Raw genomic sequence first — 25,182 nt, 5'->3', positions numbered from 1 at the left:
TTTCTCTCAATTCTAGTCCTCAATGCGCACCGACGGGTCATGTTTTCAGGCTTTCCATTATTGTGCACAGGTGATTTGATCAGTTTCGGTTGCCTTTTTTGTAATTACCAGAGAAATCCTGAAAACATGACCTGTTGGTGCGCCTTGAGGACTGGAATTGAGAAACGCCGTCTTAAGTCAACATCAAGACCTATTTCCTGGATGGCGTGCCAGCCTTGTTCTGTTGATTGTGAAACGCAGAGGGCACGTGTTGTGTGTTCTCTGCCACGGCGGACCTAAAATTGGTATAAAGATCGTCTACAATGTAAAGCTCAATCATGATACCCCAGAAGTACTAAGTATCATATTTTTCGGGGTGTAAAGTGCTGCGCAAACTGTTGGCGCTATATAAATCCTGTATAATAATAATAATAATGCGCGCTGGTGTATAACGCGCACCCCAAGTTTAGAAGGGAAGTTTAAGGAAAAAACTTACATTTTGGATGTCTTGCCCGGCGTCCATCAGCGGCCCTGTCCGGCGTCCGTCTGCGGCCTTGCGCGGGGTCCGTCCAGCCTTGTCGGTGTCCGTCGGCGGCCTCGTCCGGCGTCCGTCTGCGGCCTTGCGCATGTCCGTCCAGCCTTGTCGGTGTCCGTCTGCTGTCTTGCCCGGCGTCCATCGGCGGCCTTTTCCGGCGTCCGTCTGCGGCCTTGCGCGGGGTCCGTCCAGCCTTGTCTGTGTCCGTCTGCTGTCTTGCCCGGCGTCCATCGGCGGCCTTGTCCGGCGTCCGTCTGCGGCCTTGCGCGGGGTCCGTCCAGCCTTGTCTGTGTCCGTCTGCTGTCTTGCCCGGCGTCCATCGGCGGCCTTGTCCGGTGTCCGTCTGTTTGAGTTTGGCGCCTCGGTCGAGCTGTGCAGAGCCGGATTTCCGGTGTGTTCGGCTTCTCTCGACTCCTCTCGCGTGGCTGCGGGCGGAGCCGAGCGCCCAGTACACTCGGCTCGGTCTTTTGTCGGCAGCGCTCTGAGACAGCCGACAAAGACAGGATCGGCGTATAACGTGCACCCACGATTTCCCCCTGATTTTAAGGGGGAAAAGAGTGCGCGTTATACGCCGGTAACTGAAAAGTGTAAATATCAATCCTATGGCTTGGCAATGGTTATATGTGTAAACAAATAATAAAATAAATTATACTGCGCTATAATACAAGGTGATAGTATATGTAACGTGAAAATCCAAAACCAGCTGGGATGGTATCACAAAATATGCACGTGTGATAAAACAAACCAACGTGATAATCATAAAGTGCAATTCATAAAGTGAAAACATTACTATATAGTAAATGCCATGGAGTACATAGTCCCATTTCATACACAGAGGTATTTGATGTTCTTATAGACGAAAGATCCGAGAAGAACGCTATTCTTCTGATCAGTGGTGTCTCATCCCCAAGAAAATAATCTCTAGTAGGAGTAAAATGCCCTTACCGGATGTTGTAGACCCACATCTCACCGTACGGTGGGGGGTCCTCAGGGCTTGTGTAGGCCGATTGCCTTACCAGGGTAACCTTCCGGACACTCCTGATGGTATTTCCAGCGGGGCCTTCCTACAGCGATCAGACCAGGAACCAGGAATATGTGATGGTGATGATCTTGGTGGCAAGTAAAATTCTCAGGGGATCCAGCATATAAGTATAAAAGGAGAAAGAACACCTCCCCATTGCGTAAAAAAAAAAAATTTATTAAAAGGTCAAAAAGAAAGACATACTCACAGAAAATTCAAATGGGTCTCAAAGAGATCTCACACCAAAATGTCCATACAGGCAAGCGACACTGCACAGCAACCACAGCAATCTAGGCAAATGATCTTCAAAAAAGGTGGTGGAACAAGTAGTGCGCAGTAAAGGTGGATATGATCAATGACCCGACCGGTTTCGTATAAATATACTTTGACAGGGGTACATATCTGAATCATACCAACCTATCTGCGCCTTAAATAGTACCTCTAATTACCCCCATGAGACACCAGCACTCACCGTTCACGGCATGCGTTCCAATTGCAGTCACTTCCGGTATTCATGCACTCCAGGCGCCCGGAAGTGACATATTGCAGGGACTCTAATTGGCTCACGTCCTCCCCATATGCAGTGCGTTCCAGGCGCCAGGAAGTGATGCGCCCGCCCATATCCCGGATCTCTCCTACACTGACCGCTCCTCCAGTGAGTGGCAGGAGGTCAGAATAGACCGCACTGCCCCCCCCCCCCCCCCCTACAGAGCCACGCGTAGACAGAGCGCGTCACCATCTAACGCAAGCCTCGCCCCCATATGACGCAGCTAAGCGGCATGGGGTTCGACAGACGCTGTCAGCATGTGATAAGTCACAACCCCAGCGTCAATCTATTGGGTCAGAAGGACTCATCGATCCATGTAGGATCACAGGGCACTGGGAAAGATTAAAAGGGGACAAAGGATTGTAAAAAGAGAGAGTGCTGGTGTCTCATGGGGGTAATTAGAGGTACTATTTAAGGCGCAGATAGGTTGGTATGATTCAGATATGTACCCCTGTCAAAGTATATTTATACGAAACCGGTCGGGTCATTGATCATATCCACCTTTACTGCGCACTACTTGTTCCACCACCTTTTTTGAAGATCATTTGCCTAGATTGCTGTGGTTGCTGTGCAGTGTCGCTTGCCTGTATGGACATTTTGGTGTGAGATCTCTTTGAGACCCATTTGAATTTTCTGTGAGCATGTCTTTCTTTTTGACCTTTTAATAAATTTTTTTTTTTTACGCAATGAGGAGGTGTTCTTTCTCCTTTTATACTTATATGCTGGATCCCCTGAGAATTTTACTTGCCACCAAGATCATCACCATCACATGTTCCTGGTTCCTGGTCTGATCGCTGTAGGAAGGCCCCGCTGGAAATACCATCAGGAGTGTCCGGAAGGTTACCCTGGTAAGGCAATCGGCCTACACAAGCCCTGAGGACCCCCCACCGTACGGTGAGATGTGGGTCTACAACATCCGGTAAGGGCATTTTACTCCTACTAGAGATTATTTTCTTGGGGATGAGACACCACTGATCAGAAGAATAGCGTTCTTCTCGGATCTTTCGTCTATAAGAACATCAAATACCTCTGTGTATGAAATGGGACTATGTACTCCATGGCATTTACTATATAGTAATGTTTTCACTTTATGAATTGCACTTTACGATTATCACGTTGGTTTGTTTTATCACACGTGCATATTTTGTGATACCATCCCAGCTGGTTTGGGATTTTAGGTTTTTGCACCTAAAAATTCGCAAGAATTATTGTTTTGGGAGAGCCTATCCATACTGACCATCCAGGTCTAGGAGGATACACTTGTTACTTCCCGTGTATTTTATTAATAGTCACCTACATTGGTTATAGTTGCTGAATTTTTTCACTGACACCATTAGGGTTGTCCAGATACCGATACCAGTATCGGTATCGGGACCGATACCGAGTATTTGCGGGAGTACTCGTACTCGCGCAAATACCCCCGATACCTAAATAGAATACTTCGTCCCCCCCCCCCCCCCGCCGCTGCCGCCGCATCGCGCCGCCGCATCGAAAGCCGCCGCATGGGTTAAACGCTGCGCGGGAACACCACAGCTTTCATTTGAATAGCTATAGTGTTCCCGCGTGTATAGACACTCCCCCTTGCCCGGGATTGGATGGGTGATCGTGATCTGTCCAATCCCGAGCAAGGAGGAGTGTCTATACACGCGGGCAAAACAGCTATTCAAATGAATGCTGTGATTTTCTCCATGCGGCGGCGGCTTTCGGCGGCAAAGGTATGGGGGAAATGGCTGGAGGGACATGGCTAGAGGGACATGGCTAGAGGGACATGGCTAGAGGGACATGGCTGCATATGTGAGGGACATGGCTGCATATGTGAGGGACATGGCTAAAGGGACATTGCTGCATATGTGAGGGACATGGCTGCATATGTGAGGGACATGGCTAGAGGGACATTGCTGCATATGTGAGGGACATGGCTGCATATGTGAGGGACATGGCTAGGGGGACATGGCTGCATATGTGGGGGACATGGCTGGGGGGACATGGCTGCATATGTGGGGGACATGGCTGCATTTGGGGACACATTTAAAAAAAGTATCGGTATTCGGTATCGGCGACTACTTGAAAAAAAGTATCGGTACTTGTACTCGGTCCTAAAAAAGTGGTATCGGGACAACCCTAGACACCATACAAGATATTGCCCAACAGGGCATATTTGTTTCTATTTGGCGCTGCACTTTTTTTCTATAATGGTTATATGTGGACAATGATGTCACCAGCGTCCCCACCCCTTGGTTTAATTATCAGGAGAGTCCCTGGCTGATGAAAGTAGATACAGAGGTGGGGATGCTGGTGACATCACTGTCCAAATATGCCATGGCCATCCATATTCTGACCCCTCCCTTTTGATTTACTTTTCAGGAGATTCCCCAAAATTCTAAAGCGCACGTACAACCGCTCATTATGGATTTCCCTGAAATGTTTCCTCCGTGTTGGGAAACAAAAATCGAAAAAATACATTTATTAAATGATCTATTCAATCCGACAAATTCGCGATTTACCCGTAGAAAGTGGCAAATGGCGCTTTACGTAACAAGAGCGAAATGTGACCCTGGATCTTGAGACGCTCCATATTGCACAAGCCAACATTGGCCGATCTGCTTGGAGTAGGCGATGATTTCCGGTCTATGGGGCCGACTGCTCTTGGTGGGAACATCTTTTAAGCACCGTCCTCCTTTTTTTTTTAATCACCCAACAGAAGGTCACATAAGTAAGCTCCGCCCGGACCTGTTTCGTGCAAATGGCTTCAGCCACAGGGTGTAGGACCTTAAATTGGACCAGCACCGTTTAGAAACCCACAATGCACGTGCATTAGGGTGAACTGCAACTTGGGTGTCGAGTCCACTGGTTTAGTGCGATTCAGGGTGCCATGTAGGTTTCTAGGCCGCTCCACAGCCCTGCTGGACACACTTTATGGCTGAGCTTGCTCAGGGGTGGGTTGATCATGGACTGGGTTGACTGCTATAGGCTCCCTGTGATTGGCAGATGCCCTCTCCTTCCTGCCGGACACTCCCTGGCTGAGCTTGCTTGGGGGCAGGGTCAATCACAGACTGGACTGAACACTATTGGTTCTCTGTGAAAAGCCAGTGCCCCCCCTCCTTCCTACTGGAGGCAAGTTCTGGCCGAGCCTGCTAATTGGAGGGGTGATCACTGACTTCGCTCATCACCATTGCTTCCCTGTCACAGACTGATGCCCCCTCCTTCCTGCCAGATACTCCCTGAACAGACTTGCTCAGGGGAGGGGTGATCACTGACTTGGCTGATCACTATTGGTTCCCTGTGACCAGGGCTGGACTGGGACAAAAATGTGGCCCTGGACTTCATCCAGACCGGCCCAGGGCACAACACATCAGGGTACAGTGCACATCAGCGATCCCCCCCCCCCCCCCCCCATACACAATTATTTACAAAGATGGACTGAAAACTATTAATTGGCCACATGACTGTATCAAAATAAATGCACCCACCGGATGTACAGTTAATGGACAAGATGACTGTGGAAATATGGTACAGCAAAAAAATTCACGTGAAAAGCATTTTTTGAGGGGCAGGCGCAGTTCATAACGCGTCCGCACGATAAATCACATCGTGGCGTCCGTCCTCTAAACGCGATGCGTCCCGGTGTCATCTCAGGTTGCCGCTGAACGACCGATCCGTGTGAAATCGGGAATGTCGCAGGAATTTGCTTATCCTTGGGCCATGAAAACTGAGCCGGCAGCTTCTCCAGCTGTGCATAGGTTGAGGCAGCTGCTCCAGAAGATGCGCGAGGATAGCTGGAACGCACGTTCCCACTGCGTTTTTATTGATTTTTGACACTCTGCGCCGCTAATTAGCGTATCTCCACCTCCTTCCCTCTCATCCCACCTTAATACGCTGCCATAGTGGCCCCTTATGAATGATGCTGGAGATGTCTGGTGCTTGAATGGCACCCCAATGCAGTAAGGCAAGGCGCATGTGTTGCAGGTACAATGCACCGCCATGCGCTAAAAATGTTGTGGCACGTTCAATGTTTAGGCCACTTTGGCAGCCCATTGACTGAAGGTTCACAACCCCTTTGTGTAACATTAACTCGCAGTGCCTCAACGTGTGCTACTTTTTTTGTGCGTTAAGCTGCGTGGTAGTTGGGAAGCGCATTCATTTGGCACGCTACAATGCATCAAAATAGATGCATTTTATTTTATTGGCACTGCACCATAATGTGACACCCAGAAGTGGTAAGGAGACACCCAGAGGTGGTGGCGAGACGTGCCCCCTCTGACAAGGTGACACCCAAAAGTAGTGGCGGTATGGGCCCTCTGGCAAGAAGACACCCAGTGGTGTGGTGGTCATATGGCCCCTCTGGAAAGGTGACACTCGGAGGTTGTGGCGAGACGTGCCCCCTAGCAGGGTGAGACTCAGAGGTGTGGTGGCGAGACGACCCCTCTGACAAGATGACACCCAGAGGTTGTGGCAGGGTGGCCCCTCTGGTAAGGTGAGACCTAGAGGTGTGGTGGTGATATGGCCCCTCTGGCAAGGTGATACCCATAGGTTGTGGCAGGGTGGCCCTTCTGGCAAGGTGACACCCAGTGGTGGTGGTGGCAGGGTGACTCCTCTGGCAAGGTGACAGCCAGAGGTTGCAACAAGATGGCCCCTTTGGCAAGGTGACACCCAGAGGTTGTGGCGAGACGTGCCCCCTAGCAAGGTGGGACCCAGAGGTGTGGTGGCGAGACGGCCCCTCTGACAAGATGACACCCAGAGGTTGTGGCAGGGTGGCCCCACTGATAAGGTGAGACCCAGAGGTTGTGGCGAGACGTGCCCCCTGGCAAGGTGACACCCAGAGGTGTGGTGGTGAGATGGCTCCTCTGGCAAGGTGACACCCAGTGGTGGTGGCAGGGTGGCCCCTCTGGCAAGGTAACCCCCAGAGGCTGTGGCGAGACGGCCCCTCTGGCAAGGTGACACCCAGAGGTTGCAACGAGATGGCCCCTTTGGCAAGGGGACTCCCAGAGGTTAAGGTGAGACATCTCCTCCTGGCAAGGTGACACCCAGAGGTTGTGGCGAGATAACCCTTCTGGCAAAGTGACACCTGGAGGTGGTAGCAGGGTGCCCCCTTTGACAAGGTGACACCCAGAGGTTGTGGCGAGATGACACACAGAAGTTGTGGCAAAATGGCACCTGTGGTGAGATGCACTCTCTGAGGTGTGGTGGTGGGATGACCCCTCTGGCAAGGTGACACCCAGATGTGTGGTGGTAAGATGGCCCCTCTGACAAGGTGACACCCAGAGGCTCTGGCGAGACGGCCCCTCTGGCAAGGTGACACCCAGAGATGTAGTGGTGAGACGGCCCCTCTGACAAGGTGACACCCAGAGGATGTGGCGAGACGGCCCCTCTGGCAAGGTGACACCCAGAGGATGTGACGAGACTGCCCCTCTGACAGGTGACACCCAGAGGTGTGGTGAGACGGCCCCTCTGACAAGGTGACACCCAGAGGATGTGGTGAGACGGGCCCTCTGACAAGGTGACACCCAGAGGTTGTGGTGAGACGGCCCCTCTGACAAGGTGACACCCAGAGGTTGTGGTGAGACGGCCCCTCTGACAAGGTGACACCCAGAGGATGTGGTGAGACGGCCCCTCTGACAAGGTGACACCCAGAGGATGTGGGGAGACGGCCCCTCTAGCAAGGTGACACCCAGAGCATGTGGCGAGACGGCCCCTCTGACAAGGTGACACCCGGAGGTTGTGGGGAGACGGCCCCTCTGACAAGGTGACACCCAGAGGTTGTGGCGAGACGGCCCCTCTGACAAGCTGACACCCGGAGGTTGTGGTGAGACGGCCCCTCTGACAAGGTGACACCCAGAGGTTGTGGTGAGACGGCCCCTCTGACAAGGTGACACCCGGAGGTTGTGGGGAGACTGCCCCTCTGACAAGGTGACACCCGGAGGTTGTGGTGAGACGGCCCCTCTGACAAGGTGACACCCAGAGCATGTGGCGAGACGGCCCCTCTGACAAGGTGACACCCAGAGGTTGTGGTGAGACGGCCCCTCTGACAAGGTGACACCCAGAGGATGTGGTGAGACGGCCCCTCTGACAAGGTGACACCCAGAGGCTCTGGCGAGACGGCCCCTCTGACAAGGTGACACCCAGAGGCTCTGGCGAGACGGCCCCTCTGACAAGGTGACACCCAGAGGCTCTGGCGAGACTGCCCCTCTGACAAGGTGACACCCAGAGGTGTGGTGAGACGGCCCCTCTGACAAGGTGACACCCAGAGGATGTGGTGAGACGGCCCCTCTGACAAGGTGACACCCAGAGGTTGTGGGGAGACGGCCCCTCTGACAAGGTGACACCCGGAGGTTGTGGGGAGACGGCCCCTCTGACAAGGTGACACCCGGAGGTTGTGGGGAGACGGCCCCTCTGACAAGGTGACACCCAGAGGTTGTGGGGAGACGGCCCCTCTGACAAGGTGACACCCAGAGGTTGTGGTGAGATGGCCCCTCTGACAAGGTGACACCCAGAGATGTAGTGGCGGGTTGGCCCCTCTGACAAGGTGACACCCAGAGGTTGTGGCGAGACGGCCCCTCTGACAAGCTGACACCCGGAGGTTGTGGTGAGACGGCCCCTCTGACAAGGTGACACCCAGAGGTTGTGGTGAGACGGCCCCTCTGACAAGGTGACACCCGGAGGTTGTGGGGAGACGGCCCCTCTGGCAAGGTGACACCCAGAGGTTGTGGGGAGACGGCCCCTCTGACAAGGTGACACCCAGAGGTTGTGGGGAGACGGCCCCTCTGACAAGCTGACACCCGGAGGTTGTGGTGAGACGGCCCCTCTGACAAGGTGACACCCAGAGGTGTGTTGGTGAGACGGCCCCTCTGGCAAGGTGACACCCAGAGGTTGTGGTGAGACGACCCCTCTGACAAGGTGACACCCAGAGGTGTGGTGAGATGGCCCCTCTGACAAGGTGACACCCAGAGGTTGTGGTGAGACGGCCCCTCTGACAAGGTGACACCCAGAGGTGTGTTGGTGAGACGGCCCCTCTGGCAAGGTGACACCCGGAGGATGTGGCGAGACGGCCCCTCTGACAAGGTGACACCCGGAGGATGTGGCGAGACGGCCCCTCTGACAAGGTGACACCCAGAGGATGTGGCGAGACGGCCCCTCTGACAAGGTGACACCCAGAGGATGTGGCGAGACGGCCCCTCTGACAAGGTGACACCCAAAGTGGAGGTAGGACGCATGCCCTGTAGGTGTGTCTTAGACGGTAGTAATGGGGGAACAATGGCGGTGGAATGTTGTGCCACAACCATTGGAAGAGAAACCCTTCCCGTGAAGTTGGTTCTCTGCGGAGGTGTCACCGATCACCTGAGCGGGCCGCATGTGAGCTCAGCGACGCATCAATAATACATGGCGGGGCTCTTTAATATTGCAGCAGTGGGGGAGGGGCACAGTGTTATTATAGTCAACAGAACTCTGTGTTCTTTAAAATTTTCCTTTTTGTTTAGCTGGAGAAATGATCTACAAACAGAGCCAGGATTATGGCGAACTAGGCAGATCCTAACCTGCTTGTGTCCTGTACACACAGAGCCAGGCTTATAGAGAATCTGGCAGATCCTACGCGTTTTGTTGTCTGTACACACTGGGACAGGACAGCGCGGGTACTTTGTGTCCGGGATATACAGTACGGGGGGGGGGGGATAATGATTTGCCCACTTACAAAAAAATGAAGGCCCAGATTCTCAACCGAGATACGCCGTCGTATCTCTGCGTTGAGCCGTCGTATCTCTGCGTTAAGCCGTCGTATCTCTGCGTTAAACCGTCGTATCTCTGCGTTAAACCGTCGTATCTCTGCGTTAAACCGTCGTATCTCTGCGTTGAGCCGTCGTATCTCTGCGTTTAGCCGTCGTATCTCTGCGTTGAGCCGTCGTATCTCTGCGTTGAGCCGTCGTATCTCTGCGTTGGGCCGTCGTATCTCTGCGTTGGGCCGTCGTATCTCTGCGTTGACCCGTCGTATCTCTGCGTTGGGCCGTCGTATCTCTGCGTTGCGCCGTCGTATCTCTGCGTTGAGCCGTCGTATCTCTGCGTTGAGCCGTCGTATCTCTGCGTTGCGCCGTCGTATCTCTGCGTTGAGCCGTCGTATCTCTGCGTTGAGCCGTCGTATCTCTGGGTTGAGCCGTCGTATCTCTGGGTTGAGCCGTCGTATATCTGCGTTGCGCCGTCGTATCTCTGCGTTGCGCTGTCGTATCTCTGCGTTGAGCCGTCGTATCTCTGCGTTGGGCCGTCGTATCTCTGCGTTGGGCCGTCGTATCTCTGCGTTGAGCCGTCGTATCTCTGCGTTGAGCCGTCGTATCTCTGCGTTGAGCCGTCGTATCTCTGCGTTGAGCCGTCGTATCTCTGCGTTGCGCCGTCGTATCTCTGCGTTGAGCCGTCGTATCTCTGCGTTGCGCCGTCGTATCTCTGCGCTGAGCCGTCGTATCTCTGCGTTGAGCCGTCGTATCTCTGCGTTGAGCCGTCGTATCTCTGCGTTGCGCCGTCGTATCTCTGTGTTGAGCCGTCGTATCTCTGCGTTGAGCCGTCGTATCTCTGCGTTGAGCCGTCGTATCTCTGCGTTGAGCCGTCGTATCTCTGCGTTGAGCCGTCGTATCTCTGCGTTGAGCCGTCGTATGTCTGCGTTGAGCCGTCGTATGTCTGCGTTGAGCCGTCGTATCTCTGTGCCTGATTCTTAGAATCAGTTGCGTATAGATAACCATCTACACCAGGGATATGCAATTAGCGGACCTCCAGCTGTTGCAGGACTACACGTCCCATGAGGCATAGCAAGACTCTGACAGCCACAAGCATGACACCCAGAGGCATAGGCATGATGGGACTTGTAGTTTTGCAACAGCTGGAGGTCCACTAATTGCAGATCCCTGATCTACAAGAAACGTCTGTGACCTCTGTGCTTCCCAACAAGGAACCTCCACCGACTACTGAGGGGATCAAATACTTATTTTCCTCCATTTATAACATTTATTATAACATTTGTGTGTTTTTTCTGGATTTTTGGTTGATATTCTATCTCTATCATATAAAATACACCTGTGACAACAATTCTAGACCCTTCATCTCTATGTAAGTGGGAGAACGTACACTTCTCTGTGATATACGGGGGGGGGGGGGGGGGGTAAAAGAGGAAGTGTCACAGATGGCGTAGGCAGTGTGGGGGTCACATGACTTCACCTTAGTAACGGATAAGATGAACGCGGAGATAAGGGGCGGAAGGTCTGACATTTCCTGGAGAACAGGCTGCCAAGGGCCCTCTCCAGTGCGTCTCACAGCGTAACCCCTTCAATACCGGGGGGGGGGGGGCACTTACGCACCTTCCTGCCCAGGCCAATGTTCAGCTTTCAGCACTGTCGCACTTTGAATGACAATTGCGCGGTCGTGCTACACTGGACCCAAACATTTTTTTTTATAATTTTTTCCCCAGAAATAGAGCTTTCTTTTGGTGGTATTTGATCACCTCTGCGATTTTTATTTTTTTGCGCAACAACTAAAAAAAGACCGAATTTTTTTTTTCTGGTACATTTTGTTTGTAAATAAGTACTTTATTTTCTTCAATTATGGGCACTGATATGGCTGCACTGATAAGGTGGCACTGATGGGCATCGATGAGGTGGCACTAATGGGTACTGATGATGGTCACTGATAGGCGGCACTGGTAAGGGGCACTGATGGGCACTCATAGGTGGCACTGATGGGCACTCATAGGTGGCACTGATGGGCACTCATAGGTGGCACTGATGGGCACTCATAGGTGGCACTGATGGGCACTCATAGGTGGCACTGATGGGCACTCATAGGCGGCACTGATGGGCACTCATAGGTGGTACTGATGGGTGGCACAGATGAGCACTGATAGGTGGGCATGGATGGGCACTGAGAGGTGGCACTGATGATAATGATGGTGGCATTTCTGGGCATCACTTGTTTTATATTCCAGTCAGCGCCCATGTTGCCAGACAGTGCCCATTTGTGGGCACCGATTGGCGTCTATTGTAAATATTTTTTAACATGGATGGCCATGGGGTACATACCTGGCCATACACATGTTGCCCCCCTTCCCTGGTTGTCCTGGTGGCTTCCCTGTTGGTCCAGTGAGGGCATCTCCGGGGGGTGGGCTACGCTGATAAACAATCAGCGTACACCACCCCCCCCCCCCCCCCCCCCGTCAGGAGAGCCGCCGATCGGCTCTCCTCTACTTATGTCTGTCAGACGCGAGTGAGGAAGAGTCGATCAACGGCCCTTCCTGTTTACATCGTGATCAGCCGTGATTGGACACGGCTGATCACGTGGTAAAGAGTCTCCGCCGGAGGCTCTTTACCGAGATTGGAGATGCAGGGTGTCAGACTGACACCCCGCATCACTGATCGCCCCGCGCTGCGCTCCCCCACGGGCGCGCGCCGGCATGTTATCCTGCAGGACGTCAATAGATGTCCAGTCAGGATAACAGAACCACCTCCCGGACGTCAATATACTATTGACCGGGCGGGAAGTGGTTAAAGTGATACTAAAGGTAAAAAAATGTTTTTTAAATAACAAACATGTCATACTTCCCTCCACTGTGCAGCTCCTTTTGCACAGAGTGGCCCCAAACGCCGTCTTCTGGGGTCCCTCGGGTGCTGTCTTGGCTCCTCCCCGTTTCAGATAAGCTCTCCCAAGGGGGGGTTACCTTGCGGGCGCGCTCCCGAGTCCTGCATTCGGCGTCCATAGCCCTGCCCCCGGCGCCTGCGTCATTGGATTTGATTGACAGCACCGGGAGCCAATGGCTGCGCTGCCATCAATCTATCCAATGAAGAGCCGAGGGCCCCCGGGCAAAGGAAGAGCGTGTTATCGAGCCTTTCCAGGGCTCAAGTAAGTAAAACGGGGTGGTGGGGGGGGGGGGCGGTACTTGTCAGATGAGGGTTTACAACCCCTTTAATATTTGGATGTACCATCTCTATTGTGGATAAGAGCTCAGACTCGTCAGCAGAGGTCATGTGACTAAGTGCCTAGGCTCCTCCTAATCAGATCGCCCCTGCGGGAGTGTGTGGGCTTTTTTCAGAAGAAGTCGACTTTGCGGCGCCACACAGATTGCCAAAGTAGTTTCTGCACTACTTTTGGCAACTTCTGGGGCGATTTTAATAGACATCTTCTGTATGGTACAGATTCTCTGGATGATGATCTCTAACATTCTCTGGCAATGTTTCAGGGTTCATGGTCAGTGCGGGTCTGTGGTGGGTTCAGGGTTCATGTTCAGGGTTTATGGTCAAGGATGGGTATACTGTGGATTCAAGGTCAGGGACATGTTTGTGGTGGGTTCAGGGTTCATGGACAGGGGCAGGTCTGTGGTTGGTTTAGGGTTCATGGTCAGGGACGGGTCTGTGGTGGGTTCAGGGTTCGTGGTTAGGTCTGAGTTGGGTTCATAGTCAGGGACGGGTCTGTGGTGGGTTCAGGGTTCATGGTCAGGGATGGGTCTGTGGTGGGTTCAGGGTTCATGGTCAGTGACGGGTCTGTGATGGGTTCAGGGTTCATGGTCAGGGACGGGTCTGTGGTGGGTTCAGGGTTCATGGTCAGGGACGGGTCTGTGGTGGGTTCAGGGTTCATAGTCAGGGATGGGTCTGTGGTGGGTTCAGGGTTCATGGTCAGGGACAGGTCTGTGGTGGGTTCATGGTTCATGACATCTCTAACATTCTCTGGAAATGTTTTAGGGTTCATGGTCAGTGCGGGTCTGTGGTGAGTTCATTGTCAGGGATGGGTATACGGTGGATTCAGGGTTCATGAACAGGGACGAGTCTGTGGTGGGTTCAGGGTTCATGTTTAGGGATGGGCATATTGTGAATTCAGGGCCAGGGACGGGTCTGTTGTGGGTTCAGGGTTTGTGGTCAGGTCTGTGGTGGGTTCATGACATCTCTAACATTCTCTGGAAATGTTTTAGGGTTTATGATCAGTGCGGGTCTGTGGTGGGTTCAGGGTTCATGGCCAGAGAGGGGTCTGTGGTGGGTAGAGTTCATGGTCAGAGAGGGGTCTGTGGTGGGTTCAAAGTTCATGATTAGGGATGGGTCTGTGGTGGGTTCAGGGTTCATGTTTAGGGATGGGTATATTGTGAATTCAGGGACGGGTCTGTGGTGGGTTCGTGGCTCAGGTCTGCGTTGGGTACAGGGTTCATAGTCAGGGACGGGTCTGTGGTGGGTTCAAGGTTCGTGGTCAGGGATGGGTATGCTGTCAATTTAGGGACGAGTCGTGGTGAGTTCAGGGTTCATGGTCAGGGATGGGTGGGTCTGTGGTGGGTTCAGGGGTCTTGGTAAAAAACGGGTCTGTGTTGGGTCTGGGGTTCGCGATCAGGGTTGGGTCTCTGGTTGGTTCAGGGTTCATGGTCAGGGATGGGTATAAAGGGGGTTCATGGTCAGGGATGGGTATAAAGGGGGTTCATGGTCAGGGATGGGTATAAAGGGGGTTCATGGTCAGGGACGGGTCTGTGCTGGGTTCAGGGGTCATGGTCAGGGTTGGGTATGTGATGGATTCAGGGTTCATGGTCAGAAACGGGTCTGTGTTGGGTCTGGGGTTCACGATTAGGGTTGGGTCTCTGGTTGGTTCAGGGTTCATGGTCAGGGATGGGTATAAAGGGGGTTCAGGGTTCATGGTCAGGGATGGGTATAAAGGGGGTTCATGGTCAGGGATGGGTATAAAGGGGGTTCAGGGTTCATGGTCAGGGATGGGTATAAAGGGGGTTCATGGTCAGGGATGGGTATAAAGGGGGTTCATGGTCAGGGATGGGTATAAAGGGGGTTCAGGGTTCATGGTCAGGGATGGGTATAAAGGGGGTTCATGGTCAGGGATGGGTATAAAGGGGGTTCATGGTCAGGGATGGGTATAAAGGGGGTTCAGGGTTCATGGTCAGGGATGGGTATAAAGGGGGTTCATGGTCAGGGATGGGTATAAAGGGGGTTCAGGGTTCATGGTCAGGGATGGGTATAAAGGGGGTTCATGGTCAGGGATGGGTATAAAGGGGGTTCAGGGTTCATGGTCAGGGATGGGTATAAAGGGGGTTCAGGGTTCATGGTCAGAAACGGTCTGTGTTGGTCGCTCATTAACTCCCAGCAAGTCAGATGATTAAGAAACTCCATTGGTGACTTGGCAGAGACATTAGTGTGCGCCGTAGTTGGAGCGCCGAATGATTTCCATACAGAAGCGGAGTAGCGGTGTCACGTGACGGACAGGTGTGCGCGGAATCCGTCTCCTCCCGTCTGACACACATGTCCCCTCCGGGCTCACTTTTTTCGAGAAATGCGGAGGAAGATTTTCTGCTTTCTTCAAAAATTCGGAAAACTTTTCATTGAAAAAGTAAAAGTTGTTTAACCACTTCAGCCCCGGAGGATATGGCTGTCCAATGATCGGGCCTGTTTTGCGCGGTCGTGCGACGTGGCTCCCAAACAAAATTGGCGTCTTTTTTTTCCCCCACAAATAGTGTAAATGACACTGGCAGGGAAGTGGTTAACCACTAGGGGGCGAGGAAGGGGTTAAGTGTGCCCTAAGGGAGTGATTCTTACTGTAGGGGGGCGGGGCTGGATGTGTGACGTCACTGATCGTCGTTCCCTATATCAGGGAACAGACGATCGGTGTCACTGCCACAGAGAAGAACGGGGAAGGTTTGTTTACACTCACCTCTCCCCGTTCTTCAGCTCCTGTGACCGATCGCTGGACACCGGCGGCGATCGGGTCCGTGGGCTCCCACGGGCGCGGTCACGGAGCTTCGGTCCTAGGGAGTGATTCTAACTGTGGGGGGGGGGAAGTGGGCTACATGTGACACGACACTGATCGCCACCGTCCCAGAGTCCGAGGTGGCGGGCCACGTGTGGTTGGTGCAACCCAACCTCAATGGCGCCTCGGTTTCGGTTTTGTCGCAAAACGCCCGCATCGCCAAAACGCAGCCAAAATTTGGTATATGCGCGCTTCTTTCTCACGTCTTTTGTGGAGCGGAGGGAAGCCCGTTAGAAACAAACGGCGCTGCTACAGAAACGCGCGAAAAACGTGCTCAGGGGTGTGGACGGGGGGGCCTTAGTGGGAGAAAAATAAGAAAACAAATGCAGTCGCCTCTAGCTGCGATAGGACATGTTCTTCATGGATATACTTTAGGGGGGGGGCTCTTGCATCCGGCGCAGCGACGTCCGCACCCCCCCCCCGGCTAAACTTCGCAGGGAAATGGGAAATTCCTGATCCTGGTTTTTGTTCCTTCCATGAATCTCCGGCTGAAAAAATATTCCGTCAGCTGAATTTCCATACAGACAAATATTTGCAGATCCTGTCTGCGGACGGCCCGGAGCCGCGCAGAGCGTTGCGCGCCTCGCGTCTGGAGAAACGGGCGGGGGGAGGGGGGGCGCTGTGTACAGAGGACGGGGCTCATTGTATAAGAATTGAGGGAGATACATTGTAACATTTGTGTGATATTCATTTATTATTATTATTGATTGCAACTTTTATCAATTATTTAACTTCTTTTATAAAATGCGACGATCTCGACGGGACGCAAATCTTTTCTTTTTTTAATACCCGTGCTCTTCTTTTCCCTTCCCCTAGCGTATATTAACCCATTCACGGCCACAGACCATTTCTGATTATAAACGCACAATGAAATGCACGCCAAAGCGTCCTTTCTCATAGAAAAATTCAGTATTTTCCAGAAGCCGAGGACCCGCGGAATAAAAAATACGGTTCGTAATTTTTGTGCTAGGCCACATTTGCGTTATAGCGTTTTTTTTTTTTTTTTGGGCGGCACATTTTTGCGCCTTGCGTAAGGCGGCCCATTCACTGCACAGTATTTTGCGCACCTTTTTTTATGCTTGAGCTTCTTTTATCCCGCGTTTGGTGCATTTGTCACGCGCGAAAATGTGCGCCTTGCAGTATTTTGGGGAGGGGGGGGGGGCGATAATAAACATGCGCACTAGGGCAGGGGGAAAAAAATCGTTTTCGAATTTAAAAATCGAGTTGGTAGGTCAAATCGATTGATATTTTCAAAAAAATCAATATATTTATTTATTTATTTCCCCCCCAGGACTGGCGCTAAGAATCTTGAATCGAGTGGCGAGGACAAATCGATTTAGACTTTGACCAAATCGATTTTTTTTTCGATATAATTTTTTTATTTTTTTTTTCATAGGACCGGCGCTCCGCGGACTAGTCCAAAGCTGCTGCCTCGTTTAAAAAAATCCTGCCCACAGCTCGCTGCGATCCTGGGAAAAGGCAGGGAGGCCAGACGCGGCTTGCGGCCTTTACCCAGGTCCTGTCCTCGGAAGCCCTCGGTCCGGTCATGGGAAGCCCTCGGTCCGGTCATGGGAAGCCCTCGGTCCGGTCCTGGGAAGCCCTCGGTCCGGTCCTGGGAAGCCCTCGGTCCGGTCCTGGGAAGCCCTCGGTCCGGTCCTGGGAAGCCCTCGGTCCTGTCCTCGGAAGCCCTCGGTCCGGTCATGGGAAGCCCTCGGTCCGGTCCTGGGAATCCCTCGGTCCGGTCCTGGGAATCCCTCGGTCCGGTCCTGGGAATCCCTCGGTCCGGTCCTGGGAAGCCCTCGTTCCGGTCCTGTCCTGGGAAGCCCTCGGTCCGGTCCTGGGAAGCCCTCGGTCCGGTCCTGGGAAGCCCTCGGTCCTGTCCTGGGAAGCCCTCGGTCCTGTCCTGGGAAGCCCTCGGTCCGGTCCTGGGAAGCCCTCGGTCCTGTCCTGGGAAGCCCTCGGTCCGGTCCTGGGAAGCCCTCGGTCCTGTCCTGGGAAGCCCTCGGTCCGGTCCTGGGAAGCCCTCGGTCCTGTCCTGGGAAGCCCTCGCTCCGGTCTTGTCCTGGGAAGCCCTCGGTCCTGTCCTGGGAAGCCCTCGGTCCGGTCCTGTCCTGGGAAGCCCTCGGTCCGGTCCTGTCTTGGGAAGCCCTCGGCCTGGTCCTGGGAAGCCCTCGGTCCTGTCCTGAGAAGCCCTCGGTCCGGTCCTGGGAAGCCCTCGGTCCTGTCCTGGGAAGCCCTCGCTCCGGTCCTGGGAAGCCCTCGCTCCGGTCCTGTCCTGGGAAGCCCTCGGTCCGGTCCTGTCCTGGGAAGCCCTCGGTCCGGTCCTGTCTTGGGAAGCCCTCGGCCTGGTCCTGGGAAGCCCTCGGTCCTGTCCTGGGAAGCCCTCGGTCCGGTCCTGAGAAGCCCTCGGTCCGGTCCTGGGAAGCCCTCGGTCCTGTCCTGGGAAGCCCTCGGTCCTGTCCTGGGAAGCCCTCGGTCCGGTCCTGGGAAGCCCTCGCTCCGGTCTTGTCCTGGGAAGCCCTCGCTCCGGTCTTGTCCTGGGAAGCCCTCGGTCCTGTCCTGTCCTGGGAAGCCCTCGGTCCTGTCCTGGGAAGCCCTCGGTCCGGTCCTGAGAAGCCCTCGGTCCGGTCTTGTCCTGGGAAGCCCTCGGTCCTGTCCTGGGAAGCCCTCGGTCCGGTCCTGTCCTGGGAAGCCCTCGGTCCGGTCCTGGGAAGCCCTCGGTCCGGTCCTGTCCTGGGAAGCCCTCGGTCCGGTCCTGTCCTGTGAAGCCCTCGGTCCGGTCCTGGGAAGCCCTCGGTCCTGTCCTGGGAAGCCCTCGGTCCTGTCTTGGGAAGCCCTCGGTCCTGTCCTGGGAAGCCCTCGGTCCGGTCCTGAGAAGCCCTCGGTCCGGTCCTGGGAAGCCCTCGGTCCTGTCCTGGGAAGCCCTCGGTCCTGTCCTGGGAAGCCCTCGGTCCGGTCCTGGGAAGCCCTCGCTCCGGTCTTGTCCTGGGAAGCCCTCGGTCCTGTCCTGTCCTGGGAAGCCCTCGGTCCTGTCCTGGGAAGCCCTCGGTCCGGTCCTGAGAAGCCCTCGGTCCGGTCTTGTCCTGGGAAGCCCTCGGTCCTGTCCTGGGAAGCCCTCGGTCCGGTCCTGGGAAGCCCTCGGTCCGGTCCTGTCCTGGGAAGCCCTCGGTCCGGTCCTGTCCTGTGAAGCCCTCGGTCCGGTCCTGGGAAGCCCTCGGTCCTGTCCTGGGAAGCCCTCGGTCCGGTCCTGGGAAGCCCTCGCTCCGGTCTTGTCCTGGGAAGCCCTCGGTCCTGTCCTGTCCTGGGAAGCCCTCGGTCCTGTCCTGGGAAGCCCTCGGTCCTGTCCTGGGAAGCCCTCGGTCCGGTCCTGAGAAGCCCTCGGTCCGGTCTTGTCCTGGGAAGCCCTCGGTCCGGTCCTGGGAAGCCCTCGGTCCGGTCCTGTCCTGGGAAGCCCTCGGTCCGGTCCTGAGAAGCCCTCGGTCCGGTCCTGGGAAGCCCTCGGTCCTGTCCTGAGAAGCCCTCGGTCCGGTCCTGGGAAGCCCTCGCTCCGGTCTTGTCCTGGGAAGCCCTCGGTCCTGTCCTGGGAAGCCCTCGGTCCGGTCCTGTCTTGGGAAGCCCTCGGCCTGGTCCTGGGAAGCCCTCGGTCCTGTCCTGGGAAGCCCTCGGTCCGGTCCTGAGAAGCCCTCGGTCCGGTCCTGGGAAGCCCTCGGTCCTGTCCTGGGAAGCCCTCGGTCCTGTCCTGAGAAGCCCTCGGTCCGGTCTTGTCCTGGGAAGCCCTCGGTCCTGTCCTGGGAAGCCCTCGGTCCGGTCCTGTCCTGGGAAGCCCTCGGTCCTGTCCTGGGAAGCCCTCGGTCCGGTCCTGGGAAGCCCTCGGTCCGGTCCTGTCCTGTGAAGCCCTCGGTCCGGTCCTGTCCTGGGAAGCCCTCGGTCCGGTCCTGTCCTGGGAAGCCCTCGGTCCGGTCCTGTCCTGTGAAGCCCTCGGTCCGGTCCTGGGAAGCCCTCGGTCCTGTCCTGGGAAGCCCTCGGTCCTGTCCTGGGAAGCCCTCGGTCCGGTCCTGGGAAGCCCTCGGTCCTGTCCTGGGAAGTCCCCGGTCCTGTCCTGGGAAGTCCCCGGTCCTGTCCTGGGAAGCCCTCGGTCCGGTCCTGGGAAGCCCTCGGTCCAGTCCTGGGAAGCCCTCGGTCCGGTCCTGTCACATAAATAAGAATGAATACATTAATGTATCAATGATTACAGAGTTGCTATAATGTGTATGTATTTTATCTGCTGAGATAAAAGTAATCGGTCACTAGTGGTGAATTTGCTGTTATGGGTGGGAAGGTCGGTGTCGGGTATTTTCAGGCCGGACTTTGCATCACATGTGTGCAGGAAGTGCGATGGCAGGAAGCCGCGAGCCTTTCCTCTGTGTCGGGGGGGGGGGGGGGGGGCGAGAAGAAAAATAAATAACAAAACAATTCCATTACATGAGTCAGTCCAAAGACTCCTCATAGTGGAGGAGAGAGTCCCCTGCAGCCTATTAGTAGCCACTTCCTGTCTCTCCAGTAATGGCTCCAAGCCCCGCCCCCCCCATTCACCTCATTTAATTACCATTTTTATTAAACACCTTATTTTAGACTCGGTGACGTCATCACGCGGTCTCTGTGCTCCTCTATGCAATCCAGGCAGATCATGGCTGGTGGGAGGGTCCTGGCAAAGGGGGCTGTACCTCGCTTCCTGTAAACATCACAGCACTCCTCTCAGGAGCCATCAGTCCTGATGCAAGCGGTGGGAGGAGTTATGCAAATATCGAAATGCCTTGATAGGTGGGCGTTCCTAGGCAGGCAATATTTTGCATAGGTAACGCCCACATGTAAGGCTGAGCCTCCCTGATTGATAGATCTGGATTTCAGTGAACAAAAGGGGCGGGACCAGTCATGGTAACGCCCACATGTGATGCTGAGCTTCCTGAATTGGAGGAAGTGAAATCCAATGAATAAAAGGGGCGGGACCAGTCATGGTAACGCCCACATGTGATGCTGAGCTTCCACAATTGGAGGAAGTGAAATCCAATGAATTAAAGGGGCGGGACCAGTCATGGTAACGCCCACATGTAAGGCTGAGCCTCCCTGATTGATAGATCTGGATTTCAGTGAACAAAAGGGGTGGGGCCAGTCATGGTAACGCCCACATGTAAGGCTGAGCCTCCCTGATTGATAGATCTGGATTTCAGTGAACCAAAGGAGCGGGACCAGTCATGGTAACGCCCACATGTGATGCTGAGCTTCCACAATGGGAGGAAGTGAAATCCAATGAATGAAAGGGGCGGGACCAGTCATGGTAACGCCCACATGTGATGCTGAGCTTCCACAATTGGAGGAAGTGAAATCCAATGAATGAAAGGGGCGGGACCAGTCATTGTAACGCCCACATGTGATGCTGAGCTTTCCACAATTGGAGGAAGTGAAATCCAATGAATGAAAGGAGCGGGACCAGTCATGGTAACGCCCACATGTGATGCTGAGCTTCCACAATTGGAGGAAGTGAAATCCAATGAATGAAAGGGGCGGGACCAGTCGTGGTAACACCCACATGTGATGCTGAGCTTCCACAATTGGAGGAAGTGAAATCCAATGAATGAAAGGAGCGGGACCAGTCATGGTAACGCCCACATGTAATGCTGAGCTTCTGCAATTGGAGAAAGTGAAATCCGATGAATGAGAGGGGGCGGGACCAGTCATGGTAACGCCCACATGTGATGCTGAGCTTCCACAACTGGAGGAAGTGAAATCCAATGAATGAAAGGGGCGGGGCCAGTCATGGTAACGCCCACATGTGATGCTGAGCTTCCACAATTGGAGGAAGTGAAATCCAATGAATGAAAGGGGCGGGACCAGTCATGGTAACGCCCACATGTGATGCTGAGCTTTCCACAATTGGAGGAAGTGAAATCCAATGAATGAAAGGGGCGGGACCAGTCATGGTAACGCCCACATGTGATGCTGAGCTTTCCACAATTGGAGGAAGTGAAATCCAATGAATGAAAGGGGCGGGACCAGTCATGGTAACGCCCACATGTGATGCTGAGCTTCCACAACTGGAGGAAGTGAAATCCAATGAATGAAAGGGGCGGGACCAGTCATTGTAACGCCCACATGTGATGCTGAGCTTCCACAATTGGAGGAAGTGAAATCCAATGAATGAAAGGGGCGGGACCAGTCATGGTAACGCCCACATGTGATGCTGAGCTTCCACAATTGGAGGAAGTAAAATCCATGAATGAAAGGGGCGGGACCAGTCATGGTAACGCCCACATGTGAGGCTGAGCTCCCACAATTGGAGGAAGTGAAATCCAATGAACAAAAGGGGCGGGACCAGTCATGGTAATGCCCACATGTGATGCTGAGCTTCCACAATTGGAGGAATTGAAATCCAATGAATGAAAGGGGCGGGACCAGTCGTGGTAACGCCCACATGTGATGCTGAGCTTCCACAATTGGAGGAAATGAAATCCAATGAATGAAAGGGGCGGGACCAGTCATGGTAACGCCCACATGTGATGCTGAGCTTCCACAATTGGAGGAAATGAAATCCAATTAATGAAAGGGGCGGGACCAATCATGGTAACGCCCACATGTGATGCTGAGCTTTCCACAATTGGAGGAAGTGAAATCCAATGAATGAAAGGGGCGGGACCAGTCATGGTAACGCCCACATGTGACGCTGAGCTTCCACAATTGGAGGAAGTGAAATCCAATGAATGAAAGGGGCTGGACCAGTCATGGTAACGCCCACATGTGATGCTGAGCTTCCTCAATTGGAGGAAGTGAAATCCAATGAATGAAAGGGGCGGGACCAGTCGTGGTAACGCCCACATGTGAGGCTGAAACCCAATGCATGAAGCGGGCGGGGGCCAGGGGCCAGTCAGGATGGGGAGGAAAGTCCTAGATGATGCTGGACGCCCTCCAGCCAGGAAATGAGGCGGAGCTCTATGTGATTGGCTGCAGCTTCTAATGCACATGGTGAGAAGCTCACAGTGTGCAGTTATATCAGAGGAAGCAGTTTCAGCCCAGGGGGAGGAGCCGGTACACCTGGAGAGGGGGAGGGGTTGTACTGAAGTCCCGTTACAATGTTTCTCTTTGTATCTCTGTGTGATAATTGAATGTCTCCTCCCTCTGAAGAGCGCGGTGTGACCTTCAGAGGGCGGCGGCTCTTTCTTCTCCCGGAGCCGCCTCTGTGTACACAAAACATGTTTGTTGTGGGTGAGACGGACGCTCCCTGAACCGCCGAGTGCGTCCCACATCACCAAACCGGACCGGACTGGAAATCCCCAGAGCCAGCCGATGTCCGCCCCCCACCTGGAGCTCAGGTGACGCCCCCACCCGGGACAAGGCGGAGCCAACCTGGACAGGTGCCTCCAGACTAGAACTGGCTGTACTGTGTTCTGGGTAAAGAGGACCTGGGAAGCCCTCGGTCCGGTCCTGGGAAGCCCTCGGTCCGGTCCTGGGAAGCCCTCGGTCCGGTCCTGTCCTGGGAAGCCCTCGGTCCGGTCCTGGGAAGCCCTCGGTCCGGTCCTGGGAAGCCCTCGGTCCGGTCCTGGGAAGCCCTCGGTCCGGTCCTGGGAAGCCCTCGGTCCGGTCCTGGAAAGCCCTCGGTCCGGTCCTGGAAAGCCCTCGGTCCTGTCCTGGGAAGCCCTCGGTCCGGTCCTGTCCTGGGAAGCCCTCAGTCCGGTCCTGGGAAGCCCTCGGTCCTGTCCTGGGAAGCCCTCGGTCCGGTCCTGTCCTGGGAAGCCCTCAGTCCGGTCCTGGGAAGCCCTCGGTCCTGTCCTGGGAAGCCTCGGTCCTGTCCTGGGAAGCCCTCGGTCCTGTCCTGGGAAGCCCTCGGTCCTGTCCTGGGAAGCCCTCGGTCCTGTCCTGGGAAGCCCTCGGTCCTGTCCTGGGAAGCCCTCGGTCCGGTCCTGTCCTGGGAAGCCCTCGGTCCTGTCCTGGGAAGCCCTCGGTCCGGTCCTGTCCTGGGAAGCCCTCGGCCCTGTCCTGTCCTGGGAAGCCCTCGGTCCTGTCCTGGGAAGCCCTCGGTCCGGTCCTGTCCTGGGAAGCCCTCGGCCCTGTCCTGTCCTGGGAAGCCCTCGGTCCTGTCCTGGGAAGCCCTCGGTCCGGTCCTGTCCTGGGAAGCCCTCGGGCCTGTCCTGTCCTGGGAAGCCCTCGGTCCGGTCCTGTCCTGGGAAGCCCTCGGCCCTGTCCTGTCCTGGGAAGCCCTCGGTCCTGTCCTGGGAAGCCCTCGGTCCTGTCCTGTCCTGGGAAGCCCTCGGTCCTGTCCTGGGAAGCCCTCGGTCCGGTCCTGTCCTGGGAAGCCCTCGGTCCGGTCCTGTCCTGGGAAGCCCTCGGTCCTGTCCTGGGAAGCCCTCGGTCCGGTCCTGTCCTGGGAAGCCCTCGGCCCTGTCCTGTCCTGGGAAGCCCTCGGTCCGGTCCTGTCCTGGGAAGCCCTCGGTCCTGTCCTGGGAAGCCCTCGGTCCGGTCCTGTCCTGGGAAGCCCTCGGTCCGGTCCTGTCCTGGGAAGCCCTCGGTCCGGTCCTGTCCTGGGAAGCCCTCGGTCCGGTCCTGTCCTGGGAAGCCCTCGGTCCGGTCCTGTCCTGGGAAGCCCTCGGTCCTGTCCTGGGAAGCCCTCGGTCCGGTCCTGTCCTGGGAAGCCCTCGGTCCTGTCCTGGGAAGCCCTCGGTCCGGTCCTGTCCTGGGAAGCCCTCGGCCCTGTCCTGTCCTGGGAAGCCCTCGGTCCGGTCCTGTCCTGGGAAGCCCTCGGTCCTGTCCTGGGAAGCCCTCGGTCCGGTCCTGTCCTGGGAAGCCCTCGGTCCGGTCCTGTCCTGGGAAGCCCTCGGTCCGGTCCTGTCCTGGGAAGCCCTCGGTCCGGTCCTGTCCTGGGAAGCCCTCGGTCCTGTCCTGGGAAGCCCTCGGTCCGGTCCTGTCCTGGGAAGCCCTCGGTCCGGTCCTGTCCTGGGAAGCCCTCGGTCCGGTCCTGTCCTGGGAAGCCCTCGGTCCGGTCCTGTCCTGGGAAGCCCTCGGTCCTGTCCTCGAATAACGTGAATATTCCAAAACAACGAGCTGAACAAATTCTTTATTTTCCCTGCAGGTTCCAGAAACACGTTCACACCTACCGTATCCTGCCGGACGAGGAGGACTTCCTGGCTGTACAGGTACTGACTCCGCCCCCGAGGGCCACAGTCCAGCAACACCCAGAACAGGCGTGGGGCCAGGAGCAACACTTCTAATCTCCCTGCATGCACCTGGCAGTTAGGTGGGAACCCCTCATAATGGGCACAGCGGGTATACAGACCCAGGAACTCAGCACAGGGATGGTGAGAACCCCTCATAATGGGCACA

General features: G+C 55.2%; 1 protein-coding gene across 4 annotated transcripts in view; it reads left to right on the top strand.

Annotated features, from left to right (window-relative positions):
- Window positions 1-25,182, top strand: part of INPPL1 (inositol polyphosphate phosphatase like 1) — a 128,310-nt gene that overhangs the window by 21,023 nt on the left and 82,105 nt on the right. For all 4 annotated transcript variants that reach the window (XM_040334035.1, XM_040334036.1, XM_040334038.1 and 1 more), the window contains exon 2: window positions 24,932-24,995. In XM_040334035.1, coding sequence (XP_040189969.1) covers window positions 24,932-24,995 — 64 coding nt within the window. The remainder of the gene's footprint in view (window positions 1-24,931; window positions 24,996-25,182) is intronic.

The sequence above is a fragment of the Rana temporaria genome, assembly GCF_905171775.1.
Source record: "Rana temporaria chromosome 2 unlocalized genomic scaffold, aRanTem1.1 chr2aa, whole genome shotgun sequence".
NCBI classification, from domain to species: domain Eukaryota; kingdom Metazoa; phylum Chordata; class Amphibia; order Anura; family Ranidae; genus Rana; species Rana temporaria.
The sequence above is the reverse complement of the archived record's forward strand: the minus strand, read 5'-3'. Positions and strand labels throughout refer to the sequence as shown.